The sequence below is a fragment of the Thamnophis sirtalis genome, unplaced genomic scaffold, assembly GCF_051295495.1.
Source record: "Thamnophis sirtalis isolate CommonGarterSnake01/CBP01778 unplaced genomic scaffold, rThaSir2_p1.2 scaffold_15, whole genome shotgun sequence".
Taxonomy (NCBI): domain Eukaryota; kingdom Metazoa; phylum Chordata; class Lepidosauria; order Squamata; family Natricidae; genus Thamnophis; species Thamnophis sirtalis.
The window spans coordinates 32,975,560-32,989,575 of NW_028261395.1; the positions used below are offsets into that span (position 1 = coordinate 32,975,560).

Sequence of the window (14,016 nt, forward strand, 5' to 3'; positions counted from 1 at the left end):
TGCTAGACAATTTATTCACAGTAAATTAACAGTAAATTATTAACAGTAAATTAACACACCGACAAGACTTTGGCAGCAACCCAGACTTCCACAGATAAGAAATACACACCAGAGCTTCTCCAGTTTTAGTATAATAATTGAGTCCTGCAAAAAGCCTCCTCCCAAAGTCTCTTCTTATATACTCTCTTGGGAGGAGCCTCACCACAACCACCTGGGCCCAATTATCTCCTTTGTCTCCGTAATTGCTGCCTGCCTTATCCACCCATCTCTGCCAGGCTTCTGGGACCAATTCCCTCTGCACCTCCCCACTGCTCAAGGGCCTGACATCTTCACCACTGCTCCAGGGCCTGACGTCAGGGACAAACTCCCTTTGGCTTTCACCACTGCTTCATGCCTCAGGCACCTCCTGGTGGCCAACCAGCCTCTCTGGTCCCTGCTCGGAGTCTGAACCCTGTCCAGGGTCCCCCACATCTTCCAGAGCCGACTCATAGGGTCCCTCGCTATCAGAGTCTATTTGCAGTTCCAACGGTTCCTGCTGGGCCACAACAACTAGATAACCTCATCAGTGCTAGAAGGGACTGGGGTTTGCTCTGAGTTTACATACAAGCAGCTTGCCCTGTCAGTTTTGGTGGGAGTGTCCTTGGTGGTTGCTTGATTACCAAACTAATCAGCACGATTAGCATAATCAATCATAGCAGGGATCAGCTATGCCTAATTAGCACAATCAATCATGCCTTATCAGCATGATCCGTCCAGTCAACACAACAGCCTAATTAAGGCGCCATCAAGAACGCGTCCATCAACACTGACAGTACAAACCATATGGAGAGAGCAAACCCCTCTCCCTTCTCACACTGATGACGTTATCTAATTGGATAAAGAAACGTCAGCAAAAAAACAGCTCACAGAGCACCAAGGACCCCACAGTACACTGTAACCTAGGTGATTAAGTCCTGTGCTTGACGTGTTTTATATTATAGGTAGTCCTTGACTTACCACCGTTCATTTAGTGACTGTTGAAAGTTACAACACCATTGAAAAATGTGACTTACGACCATTTTTCACACAGCCATTGCAGCATCCCCACAGTCACGTGACCCAAATTCAGACGCTTGGGAACTGGCTCATAGTTATCGTGTGATCTCCTTTTGCAACCTCCGGATGAGCAAAGTCAATGGGGAAGCTGGGTTCACTTAACAACTGTGTTACTTAACGAACAACTTCAGTGATTCGCTTAACGACTGTGGCAAGCAAGGTCATAAAATGAGGCAAAGTTCACTTCACAAAGGTCTCAAGGACAGAAATGTGGGGTTCGGTTGTGCTCATAAGTTGAGGACTACCTGCATAAAACAGCCTCTCGTGGATGTAGACCGACCCAAAGGGCCTATCTCCACCCATCAATGTGTAGCATAGCTTTGGCTACTATCTCTTTCTCTAAGGCCTTTTTCTTTCTTTTTTTCCTTCCTTTCTTTCTTCATCCCTCTCCACCTTTCAGATATTTGTTCCGTAATAGGTCTTTTCTGAGAATTCCTGTGGCTTCTACGCCTAAGTTCTGTTCCCTCAGGAGTTTGAGGTTGGCTTGACATACAGGTTGTCCTTGAGAAGTTTATTTGTGTGCTATTTACATGTTTGGATAGAACCCCCCCCCCTTTTTTTTCCCAAAAGGGGGAAAAAAACCCAACCCTGCATGGTAATTGCATCGCTACCATGCAAGGCGCCATTGTGAATTAACGGCTGGAGTTTGCTTTACAGCAGCTTCATTTCCATCGACTAACCCTGCCTTTTTCTTGCGTGGAAACAGAAACGATTCGGCGCGTTTTCCCTTCTTCATCTCGTGATTCATCCCCATGAACTACGATGGGATTTCTATATTTCTATAGAAATGACACTCTAAAGCTGGGGTCCCCAATTCCAGGGCCACAGCCCACTGCTGGGCCATGGCCTATTTGGAACCAGGCCACACGAGAGGAGAGCTGACACTCCGCTCAACTTGTGTGAGCAGTGGGCTGGTACGCCCACAAGTGTCCGCCCGTGTGACGCGTCTTGCAGTCAGGCGATGTGTCTGCATGCACGTGCATCCCAGCTCACCCCGTGCATGGCCCGGTGGGCCTATGACAATTCGCCATGGCCAGCTCGCCTCAGGACATGGGACAAGCAGCTGCAGGATAAGAGTTACACTAATATCAAAGAAATGGAGAGAAAGAATTGTTAAAGAAAGGACAAAATAAAATGCAAATGGCCAAAATTAAAATATTTTTTATTTATTTCAAATAATTAAATAGAATTGTTAAATTGTCCTTCAGTGACTTGTCTTGCGGCAAGCTAGCCATTCCGCTACAAGTTAGCTGTGGTGAGTTGGCCACAGCGAGTTTGCCGTAGTAAGTGGGCTGTGGGAAGTCGTCCCATTCCCCAGCCCAGTTCCCCTCTGTCCCCACACCCAGCTGGGCCACAAAATTTGGGGACCACTGCTCTAAAGGGTCCAGAAATGGCTATACATGGATGTAAGCCTTCCCCTCCTTCCCCCGAATGCATTCCAAAATGACCTATTATATATGCTTATTGACCTATATATAATATGGGCCAAGATATGTTTTCTTTATGACCTTTTTTCCACCCTAATTCCATTTATAATTTTAGTTTGCCATTCCATGCCTTTCCTGTTAGCAGCAATCACATTGATGCTATTCCATCGAAGACGGCCTGATCCAGCTTCCGTCCCTTGCATGTGAAAGGAATGTCACCATTTTGAGCCAATATTTTAAAGGGGCCACTGTTCCACTTTCGAAGGGGGACGGTGGGCATGGTGCATGCCCTCCGTGTGATGTGAGTTATATATATATATTCCTCCCCTGCCTTCCGATGCTCGCTCAAGAGGTGTCCCTGTGCTCTTTTTCTCCCAAAGGCCCTACATGGAAGAACCACGTCAGGTCAAAGTGCAGAAGGGGGCGGAACCCCTGGGAATCTCCATTGTGTGCGGGGAAAATGGCGGGATATTCGTCTCGAAAGTAACCAGTGGCAGCATTGCCCATCAGGCTGGCCTTGAATATGGCGATCAGTTGTTGGAGGTAAAGCTACGAGTCGATCGTGACGACCCTGTTTTCCAGTTGGCTGTGCAGTACAGGGGGTTCTTGACTTACGACAGTTTGTTTAGTGACCGTTCAAAATTACAGCATCACTAAAAAATAGGACTGAGGACCATTTTTCACATCAGCCAGTTTCTCTTCTGGTTTCCAGTGCGCTGGTCATTGTCCATGCGCGTGCCGGAAACCACCTGGTCTTCAGGTTTCTGGCGCTCCGGGGCGCCTGCACACACACACACACGTTCCGGTTTGGGCACTCAGTGCCAAAAAGGTTGACTATCACCGGGATAGACAAACGCTTACTATGCAGGTTAAAGAAGAAACTGAACATTTTTTTGATATGGGATTTATTTTACCAATGCTTAGACAATAGAAACAGAAGTTAGAAATGTGGAAACATAAAAAGGATAAATATTAAAATGGAGATTTGTTAAAGTAGATAAATTAAACGTTGTTATTATAGTATTGTTTTGTGAGAAATACTATTGTAAACATTTTGATTATGATTGTCTAAGAACAATTGTACCCAGACAACACACTATTTGATGGAAATTTAATAAAATAAAAAAATGATTTTAAAAAAGGAATATTTATGAATGAATTTTTGTGTGGTTCTTTTATCTTCTCCCAGTTTAATGGCATCAACCTGCGGAATGCCACGGAACAACAAGCCCGGCTGATCATTGGGCAGCAGTGCGATACCATAACTATTTTGGCACAGTACAACCCCCACATGTTCCAGCTGGGCAACCATTCACGATCAAGGTAAGCTTAGACCTTCTCTACGATGGTCTCTATCATGTGAAGATCTTCTTCCCAGGGGTAGGTTGGAAGCAGAGACCAAGACACTGTTACCATGAAGCACCAGTTGATTTATTGGACAGATTATAATAGAACCTCCAAAATGATGAAGTAAGGAAAGCTAAAGCTTGAAGCGAAGTAAGGCTTCTGACAAAAGTCAAAAATAACAAATTGTTTATTTACATTTAACAAGCAACAATTTGTTTTTGCAAATACATGAACTGGCGTTTCTTACATTGTTCTAGAACAGGGGTGTCAAACTCAAGGCCCGTGGGTCGAATCCAGTCCACAGAGTGCTTAGATCTGGCCCATGGGGCTGCCCTGGAAACAACGAAGGATTGAGACGTGGTGCCTCTGCCGACAAAAACGGAGCTCAGGAAGGCTATGCACAGTCCCTCTCTCCCCCCTCCCCCCAATGAGCTCCATTTCTGATGTCAGAGGGTTGCAGGAGGCCATCCCAGCCAAAAACGGAGCTCAGGAGCCCATTTTTCCTGTCAGAGGTGCCCCAAACATGAGTAAGGTCAAGCTGGCCATGCCCACCCTGGCCCTCTGAGGTCAAGCACAACCCTGATGTGGCCTTCAATGAAATCGAGATTGACACCCTTAGATTGTCACCTAGAGTCAACCAATTGGAGATTTTCTGATCGTGGTTACCCTAATTGGACTGTTTTGTTGGGGGAAATCCCTTGAAAAAGTGTGCAAGACTGTAGGCTTGAGATAGAAGAACAACACGGTAGACTTCTGATATTTTCTCTACCATCCCAACATTATTTTAGTTAAAGAAAGTGACTCGCCTTGGAACACTCTTTTCTAAGGGTATGTTTGAACTGGACCCCAGAAAAAAAATGGGGAACGTTTGAGCCTAACCCAGAAAAAGCAAGGTATGTCTGTTTTTCAAATAGCAGGTTGTAGCATCTGCTGATCAGCTGAAGCTGTAGGGAGCAGCTTCAATGTATGGGGTGTTCAGGGAGGGTTGGCACCGCTGGTGTAGGGGCATCATGTTGTGTCTTTTTAGGCCAGCTCATTTTAGGGCAGCTTTTGGGGCAGTTCGTCCCCAAACGTGTCACTCAGCTTTCACCTGTGACTCCTAATAGCTGTAGCATGCACAGCAGCCACACCCTGGGCAACAGCTTCAACAAACTGGCCAAACCAGGTTGAGAGTAGCCATGGGTCATTGACCTTCGGTGAGAGAGGGACTTGCCTATCCTGAGCATGTGAAGACAGATTCCGGCAGATTGAGCAGATGAAACCTACCAGAATAGGAGAACGGCCCTGAAGGCAGTCTCTGCAAGCAATGTGGTACGCTAAGAGCATGGCAAACCACGAAAGATGCCCTGGTCAACCACTACGCCCAGCCCATCTCCAACTGTCTCGACTCTTGTCCTGCTATTGGAGTAAGATGGAATCTGGGAGAAGAGAGTGAGGCTGACTCTGCGCAACTCTCCCTCACTTTAATCCAATTCATCCCAGATGTCAAGGTCCTAATCGAATACGATGGACAAACATCATCAGGGAGCAGTAGAAGAATTAAAAGTGTGCAAAAGTATGTTTAATTCTCACCTTGTGAGTGAGGTTTTTCTGGCTTGAAATGGAAAGAACCTGGCTTACTTAGTCTCTTTGCAAGGAACCCATGGTGGACTAAACTACAGTTTCATGTGAAATTCAAAGGCAACCAATCAACCAGTCAGAATAGAGTTGGAAGGGACCTTGGAGGTCTTCTATTCCAACCCCCTGTTCAAGCAGGAGATCCTATACCATTTCAGACAGTTGGGTGTCCACTCCAGTCTCTTCTTAAAAGCCTCCAGTGGTGGAGCACCCACAACTTCTGAAGACAAACCGTTCCACTTGTTAATCGTCCTCATCGTTAGAAAGTTTCTCCTTAATTCCAGGTTGCTTCTCTCCTTGGTTAGTTTCCAACCATTGCTGCTTCTCCTGCCCTCTGGCGCTGAGATCTCAAGGATCATCTTAGATCCCAAAGGCTGTACCGTTCTCGAACTACGTCGCATTTTAATCGCTTTTCATTCACTTCTTTCCTTTAAGCTCCCGTCTGGAACCGATGAGTAGTCATTCCACTCCACAAGGCAGTGGAGCTCCAACTCCTGACAGCCATTCCATAATTGATACTGTGAGCGAACAAGATGAAGGGACCATGACACCTCCGTCCAAAGACACCACTCCAACCACCAGTCCCCGCAATTCAGTCAGGTAAGCTACTTCCCGGCTCAAGGACAGATGGTGCTTATTTTTGCCTATCATCCATCCATCCATCCATCCATCCATCCATCCATCCATCCATCTATCTATCTATCATGTATCTCTCTCTCTCTCTCTCTCTCTCTCCCCTCCCTCCCTCCTTCCTGTATCTATATCTATCTATCTATCTATCTATCTATCTATCTATCTATCTATCTATCTATCTATCTATCTATCATGTATCTCTCTCTCTCCTGTATCTTATCTATATCTATCTAATCTATCTACCTATCTATCATATCTCTCTCTCTCCTGTATTTATCTATCATCTATTGTATCTCTGTGTGTCTCTCTCCTGTATCTATCTATCTATCATCTATCGTATCTCGCGCTCTCTGTCTCTCTCCTGTATATCTATATCCATCCTATCTATCTATCTATCTATCTATCTATCTATCTATCTATCTATCTATCTATCTATCTATCGTATCTATCTCTATCGTATCTCTCTCTCCTGTATTTATATCTGTCATATCTCTCTCTCTCTGTCTCTCTCCTGTATCTATCTATATCTATCTATATCTATCTTACCTATCTATCTATCTATCTATCTATCTATCTATCTATCTATCTATCTATCTATCTATCTATCTATCTATCTATCTATCTATCTATCTATCTATCTATCTATCTATCTATCTATCTCTCTAACTATATCTATCCAACTAACAACCGAAATATCTCTCTATTTCTCTATCTATCAATCGAAATAGCAATCTAACTATCTAACTATCATCTCTCTCTGTCCCTCTCCCTCTCTCCTGTGATAGAAATAGGTGTTGAATTTTTTGAAGTAAAAAAACAATACATTTTCATAAATATTCTGGACAAGGGCAAGAGAAAGAGTTAAATTTCCACATGGATCCTGACATCCAAATGTGGAGTTCATTCCTATCTTGAGGCTCTCAAGCCCGACTGCTGGAATGTCCTTTTATCTTTGTCCTTCTCCTCCCAGGAAGGGTTAGGGGAGCTATGGAGGATTAGTCTAACTGATAGGTCTTCTCTCTTCTTTGTCTCTTCTTCAAAGGAGTTCTGTTGACACGATTAAAAGGACACCGGAACCTAGAACAGTTAACATCAAGAAATTTCAAGCGGACCTCGGAATCCAAATTGGTGGTGGGAACATGCATGGAATATTTGTCTCTGACCTAGAAGAGGAGAGTCCAGCCAAAGGATCTGAAGGTCTAATGCCAGGAGATCTAATACTGGAGGTAACACTGTCAATATTAAAAGAAGGACCAAGAGAGACAAAAGACGTTCCAGATGCCATAAAACGAGAGTGATGGTGTAAACTAGATCACATAAAACTAATTTTGGGGTGGTTGTATTTTTAACCACAATTATTTCTGAGGTATCTTAAAAGATTAAATTGTGGCAACCGGACCAGTTTATTAAAACTGAAGTGTTTTATTACTCATCCAAAGAGCTTCTTCAGTGTTCTGACTGAGGCTTCCCGAGAGCATGAAGCAAACTCCTGGTCCTGACAAAAGACCCTTTTATTAATTTACTGTGAATTCTGTACATTCTCGGGCTACTCTGGTTTATCAGCTAGTTTCCTATAAGCAGTAGATCAGTTCATATGTATTTCTCCTCTTTGCTGATTCCAGCAGTTTTATTCAGCTGATTTTTCCAACACTGCTTCAATGGGTGGGTGGGTAGGGCGGTGAATCAACCCTTTGTAGGAACCTGGATTTTGAATAAAGTAGCAACTCTTTCAGTTCCCCAATTGGCCCATTTAAATAATTCCTTTGTATTGGCTTTCATGGAGATGGAATCTCTGAATGGAGGATGGAAGTAAAGCGAACAAATTGGAGTGGACAAAACATTTGCTAACTTCTCTTCTCCCTTATTCCCAAAGCAGTTAATTCTTTACTCAAGCTTTCTCCATTCTCCTGGTGGGGTTTTTTTTTTTTTTTTTTTGAAAAAAACAAATGGCAATCCATCAGAAAAAGGATCTTTTGACTCACCATTCGATCCATAATTGCTCTTGCATAAAATATCAGTGAACATAATTGAGATATACATGAAGTGTGGTCAGAAACTATGTGCTTGAGATCAGACTTGGTGACATTTTGGATCGCATAGCAAGATTAGTGTTAAATACCAATTTTGGCTGGTGATGAAATTCATCAACAACACTTAAACACATGGTTATTGTTTTTTGTTTTTTTACAGTATGGGTCGGTTGACATGCGAAATAAAACAGCAGAGGAAGCTTACCTTGAAATGCTCAAGCCAGGTGACACTATTAGAATAAAAGCTCAGTACAGAATTGAAGAATTCAACAGGCTGAAAGATTTACCCGGAGATGGTTTCTATGTCAGGTACTTAAAAATCTCATCTAGTATTTTCATCAACTGTTATGGGCTGGGTATGGACACAAACTTTTCTTCCTGGTTTAGTGCAGGAAACCAAATTGCTACCACAACTTAATTGGAGTATTTGCACATGTAATGAACTTCCTGCTAAAACCAACACTGGAAGTTTTTAAGAAGACATTGGACAACCATTTGTCTGAAGTGATAGTGGGTTTCCTGCCTGAGCAAGGAGTTGGATGAGAAGACCTCCAGGTTCACTTCCAACTCCTTTATTCTATTCCTATCCTTATTCTATACTTTTTTTAATTTACTTTTTTAATTTAAAAATAAAAATAATACAAATATGGTAAATACAAAAAAAGAAAGAAAAAAGAAAAGGGAAAAACACAAATATTATAGTGCACCCTCAACCCCCGGAGACCTTTTTATTTGCCCTTATATTTCTTCATCTATAACAATGATGACAAACCTATGGCACGTGTGCCACAGGTGGCACACAGAGCCATTTGTCAGGGCTGATTTTGGCCTTATGAGGCCATTTTTTGCCTCCGGAGGCTGAAGCCTCCGGAGTGCAAAAAACTGGCCCTACAGGCAAACCGGAAGTTCAGGAACGTACTTCTGGTTTGCTCGTGGGTTGGTTTTAGCCCTCCGGAGCGTTGAGGGAAGCCTCTGGAAGGCTTCAGAGCCTGGGGAGGGCGAGAAAAGCACACCAAAAATTGGTTGTGTGCACATGTGCACTGGGATCATGCACATAGCATTATGGGTGTGGCACACCCGTGCACGAAACCCCCCCCCCCTGCGCTTCCCCCGCTTTTGACACGTGAGCCAAAAAAGGTTTGCCATCACTGATCTATAACAACTAAAAGGTATACAATATATTCTAATTGTGCCCTTATCTCCTCCAAAACATCATATATTCTTGAGTAGATTTATTCCCTTTGCCTTCCACCAACAATTTTTATAAAATCTCCCCCATATTTCATTATAATTGTTTGCTTTAATCATCCCTTTTTTAAATTTAATTTCCATTGTTATCATTTGTTGCCATACTTCTTATTCTATTCTATTCCCATTCCTATTCCCATTCCTATTCCATTCCACTCCACTCCTCCCTACTCTACTTCTATTCCATCTGTAAAAATTATCATATGCCAGTTATGAAACATTGGTAGGAATACTGAATTGAAAAAGTAATTGAAAATGAGCATGTTCAAAATACTGTGGGATTTACAAATACAAACCAATAAAGTCTTGTGTACCAAATTTAACTATAATATTTTCCCCCCTTCAAGTGGCCCAAAGTAAATCTTTGTCTAAATCACACACTTCTGTATTTTGAAGGTCACTTTTGTTTCTCCAAGTTGTCAGAGATGCCTATTGGGATACCTGCCGAACAGGAGGTCTTTAGTTTTTCTCCCGTAACATCTGGAACAGTCTAAAAAAGATAGATGATCATCTGTCTTTGTGTCTTTCTGCCTCTTTCTCTCCTTGCAGGGCACTCTACGACCGGTTAGCAGAAATTGAACAGGACTTGAGTTTCAAAAAAGATGACATTTTGTACGTCGATGACACTCTGCCCCAAGGGAACTTTGGCTGTTGGATGGCCTGGCAGCTGGATGAAAATGCTCAGAAGCTGGAAAGAGGACAGATCCCCAGCAAATACATGTAATTCCATCCTAGAGATTTCAATGGGATTTGGGGCATTGCTGGAATAAAGTTAGTTGAAAGAAGAAGAGCAACAAAGATGATTAGGAGACTGGAGGCTAAAACATATGAAGAATGGTTGCAAATGTCTAGTTTGAAAAGAAGGACTAGGGGAGACATGATACCAGTGTTCCAATATCTCAGGGGTTGCCACAAAGAAGAGGGAGTCAAGCTATTCTCCAAAGCAACTCAGGGTAGAACAAGAAGCAATTGGTAGAAACTAATCAAGGAGAGGAGGAACAGAACTGAGGAGAAATTTTCTGATAGTTAGAACAATTGACCGGTGGAACAACTTGCCTCCAAAAGTTGTGAATGCTCCAACACTGGACGTTTTAAAGAAGATGTTGAATAACCATTTGTCTAAAGTGATATAGGGTTTCCTGCCTAGGCAGGGGGTTGGACTAGAATACTTCCAAGGTCCCTTCCAACTCTGCTATTCTGTTAAGTAAAAATGAATCCATGCCTTCCATGTTTTAGGTTGGGAGAAGCCATCTCTAGAAAAAGAGGTGAAAAAGACAGAGGCAAGAAAAGTGCTAAAATGGGACAAAATTCACGTAACAACCGTCTCACTTAGGAAAATAAAATGTTGGGCTCAATTGTGATTGTATGTCGAGGGCTACCCATATTCAGAAGGATGTCTCTTACAAATTCTGTAGAATTTGTAAGCACCCAAAGGTGCTTTTTTCCAGGAGGCAACTGAACTTTCTTGATTTTTCTTTGAAGACGTTTCACTTTTCATCCAAGTAGCTTCTTCAGCTCTGACTGGATAGTGGGGAAAGGAAGGATTTGGCAAGGAATATCAATCCTTCTCTTCCCTACCATCCAGTCAGAGCTAAAGAAGCTTCTTGGATGAGAAGTGAAATTTCTTCAAAAGAAAAAACAAGGAAGTCCAGTTGCCTCCTAAAAAAAGCATCTTTGGAACATGTCTCCTTAGAATCGGCTCTGTTTCCTTGAGGATTTTTTTCCCCATCCCAATCCTCCCACCTCTTCCTGCCTGACTCTCCCAAGCGTTCCTTTGTAGAATGGAGCAGGAATTCTACAGGAGGCACAGCATGTCTGAAGCCAAAGATGACAACAGCTCCTCCAAGGCATCTTCGGCTGCAGCCCGTCGATCCTTCTTCAGAAGGAAACACAAACACAAGCGCAGCGGCTCCAAAGACGGAAAAGATTTGCTGGCCCTTGACACCATCAGCACGGACTCCATTCCTTTCTTGGACGGCAAGTGGCGATCGCGGTCGGTTTAAAACGGGGCAGAACCATCTGTGGGACTTTCCTACGCAAGCTTTGCACTTCGCAAATGCAGGAGGAGGCTGCAGAATGGATAAGGCAGAATTTTCTTTTCGCAGCTGGCCACTTTCATAACACTTCTACTGTACTCCATTCCACTCCACTCTGCTCTATTCTGCATTCTATCCTGTCCTATCCTATCCTATTCTGTATTCTGTTCTGTTCATTCTGTTGTATTCTGGTCTACTCCACTCCACTCCACTTTTTTCTGCATTGTATTCTATCCTGTCCTGTCCTATCCTATCCTATCCTGCAGTCTATTCTATTTTGTTCCGTTCTGTTCTGTTCTACTCTACTCCACTCCTCTCCACTCCACTCTATTCTGCATTCTGTTCTGCATTCTATTCTGCGTTCTATTCTATTCTATTTTATTCTATCCTATTCTGCATTCTGTTCAGTTCCGTTGTTTTTCTGGTCTACTCCACTCCACTCCACTCTTATTCTGCATCCTATCCTATCCTATCCTATTCTGCATTCTGTCCCGTTCATTCTGTTGTTTTCTGGTCTATTCTACTCTACTCTACTCCACTCCACTCCTCTCCATTCCTTCCTCATTCTATTCCAATTTCATTCCATTCTGCCAGACGAGAAGATCGCTAGCTTTTTGAGATTCACAATGCTATTTTTTTCTGCTGAGAGTTCAACTGCAAATCTTTTCCCCCCCTTAGCCTAGAAACACAATTGTACAATTATTTGATGAAGATATAATGTAGAATTTCCTGAACCATTTCATACTTATCCCTTTTCATGCTTCCTGTTTTTTTTTGGGGGGGGGGAGCATTTTTAGTTCAGCTGTTGAATTTTTGTGTCTTCTTTCTTTGCAGATGCTGTAAGCCTGGCGTATCAACGAGTCCAAAAGGTAGATTGCACATCTCCCAGACCGGTGCTTATTCTTGGACCATTACCTGATGCTGTGAAAGATATGTTGGTCAAAGAATCACCGGGGAAATTTTGCAGGTGTCCTCTTGGTAAGTCCATTGCATGGAAGGGTTTCCTAACGAAAATGAGGTAGGAGAAGAACAGGGAGAGCCAGGGGACAGAGTTAAATGTGTCATCAGCTTAGAGTACTTACATTGCCACAAACAACCCAAGTTCAGCTCCTGTTGAATTCCATTGATCCATACCGGATGGCAATTTAGTGCTGAACTTTTAGTTCAGTGTTTCTCAACCTTGGCAACTTGAAGATGTCCGGACTTCAACTCCCAGAATTCCCCAGCCAGCGAATGCTGGCTGGGGAATTCTGGGAGTTGAAGTCCGGACATCTTCAAGTTGCCAAGGTTGAGAAACACTGTTTTAGTTGATGAGATTCTAACAAATGGTCCTACATGTAACATCTGTTTATGGAAGGAGCTGTTCTGACCTAGGCTTCCCAAGAACATGAAGCAAACTCCTTGTCCCAACAAAAAAAACTTTTATTAATTTACTGTGAATTCTGCTCATACACATCCAGCAAAGTTCTTCAAGGGAGGATTTACAGTCACAGACCTTATCTGGCTTGGAGAGCTGATAGGCTGATATCTGCAAAATGTGGCAAGGAGTCTTGTAGAGTCACGAATCAATTAAGAGAACTAATTGTCTCCTGCAAACTCCACTCCCCTTTTGCTCCTCTTTTATTTCCTCTGGGAGGGGCTATGCATTGTCCACCTGTGGCCTTACTTCTAGGTCGACACCTGTTCTTTAGCTGTTCTCTTCATCTGGCAACTCTCTGCATGTGCACACTGGGAACAGGCTCCAGCTGTTCATCTGCCTCACTGATGTTTGACTCTGAAGGCAGCTGATAACTGGCATATGGCTCTGGCTCCCTCTCTGCCTCTGACACAGAGCCCTCATCAGAGCCTTCCCCAGACTCCAGGACAGGCCCATGTTCCTCCCCAACCTCCCCACTGTCCAAATCTGCTGCCAGCTCCACTGGCCTCTGCCTGGCCACAACAGGAGCTTCCTAAGAATATTCGAAAAGCAATTTTCATTTAAAGCAATTCATGCCTATTTATGTGACTTGGGTGCCAGCTGCTTTTATTTGTGGTTTGTCCCATTATCTGAACCTTCAAACTAGGAAGCAAAAAACGAGTAGACGACCATCTTACCAAGTAATCCTTCTTCAAAGGTTGACCACTTGATCATCTCTCGAAGGACTTTCTGGGATTTTTATTTTTTTAAAAGACAAGACTTCTCAGCATGAAATGTTTCCTCCATTCGCTTTTGCATCTCCTCTTTTGCTGCCTTAGGCAACTCTTAAATGTCTGTCCATCCAAAGTTGTTGACTTCATCTATAAAAATAGTTGCAAATTTGGGCAAGGCACAAATGAAACCAGGTGGGAAGCCAGCCTCCTCCTGTATTCAGGTGTTGGAAACCTACTCTTTCCTTCTATTTATTCCCCAGCCAGGGAGGGGCCATTCACCATCTACGTGTGCCTTGCTTCCTGAGTCAACTCCTTGTCCGCTGTTGTTCACCCCTCCTATCTGCTCTGCTCATATGTGCATCTGGAACAGGCCCCAGCTGTTCTTCCTCCCCATTTATCTCAGCCTCTCTGGTGGCTGAGAAATGTTGGACAGCCCTGGCTCTGTCTCTGCAT

At 43.3% G+C, this 14,016-nt stretch overlaps 1 protein-coding gene across 6 annotated transcripts in view; it reads left to right on the forward strand.

Annotated features, from left to right (window-relative positions):
• Positions 1-14,016, forward strand: part of DLG5 (discs large MAGUK scaffold protein 5) — a 129,414-nt gene that overhangs the window by 106,080 nt on the left and 9,318 nt on the right. For 3 of the 6 annotated variants that reach the window (XM_087701961.1, XM_087701962.1, XM_087701965.1), the window contains 9 exons: positions 1,496-1,573; positions 2,903-3,065; positions 3,712-3,845; positions 5,922-6,086; positions 7,162-7,345; positions 8,310-8,458; positions 9,947-10,117; positions 11,178-11,374; positions 12,268-12,411. In XM_087701961.1, coding sequence (XP_087558087.1) covers positions 1,496-1,573; positions 2,903-3,065; positions 3,712-3,845; positions 5,922-6,086; positions 7,162-7,345; positions 8,310-8,458; positions 9,947-10,117; positions 11,178-11,374; positions 12,268-12,411 — 1,385 coding nt within the window. The remainder of the gene's footprint in view (positions 1-1,495; positions 1,574-2,902; positions 3,066-3,711; positions 3,846-5,921; positions 6,087-7,161; positions 7,346-8,309; positions 8,459-9,946; positions 10,118-11,177; positions 11,375-12,267; positions 12,412-14,016) is intronic. The other 3 variants (XM_087701963.1, XM_087701964.1, XM_087701966.1) reach the window with 1 other exon arrangement.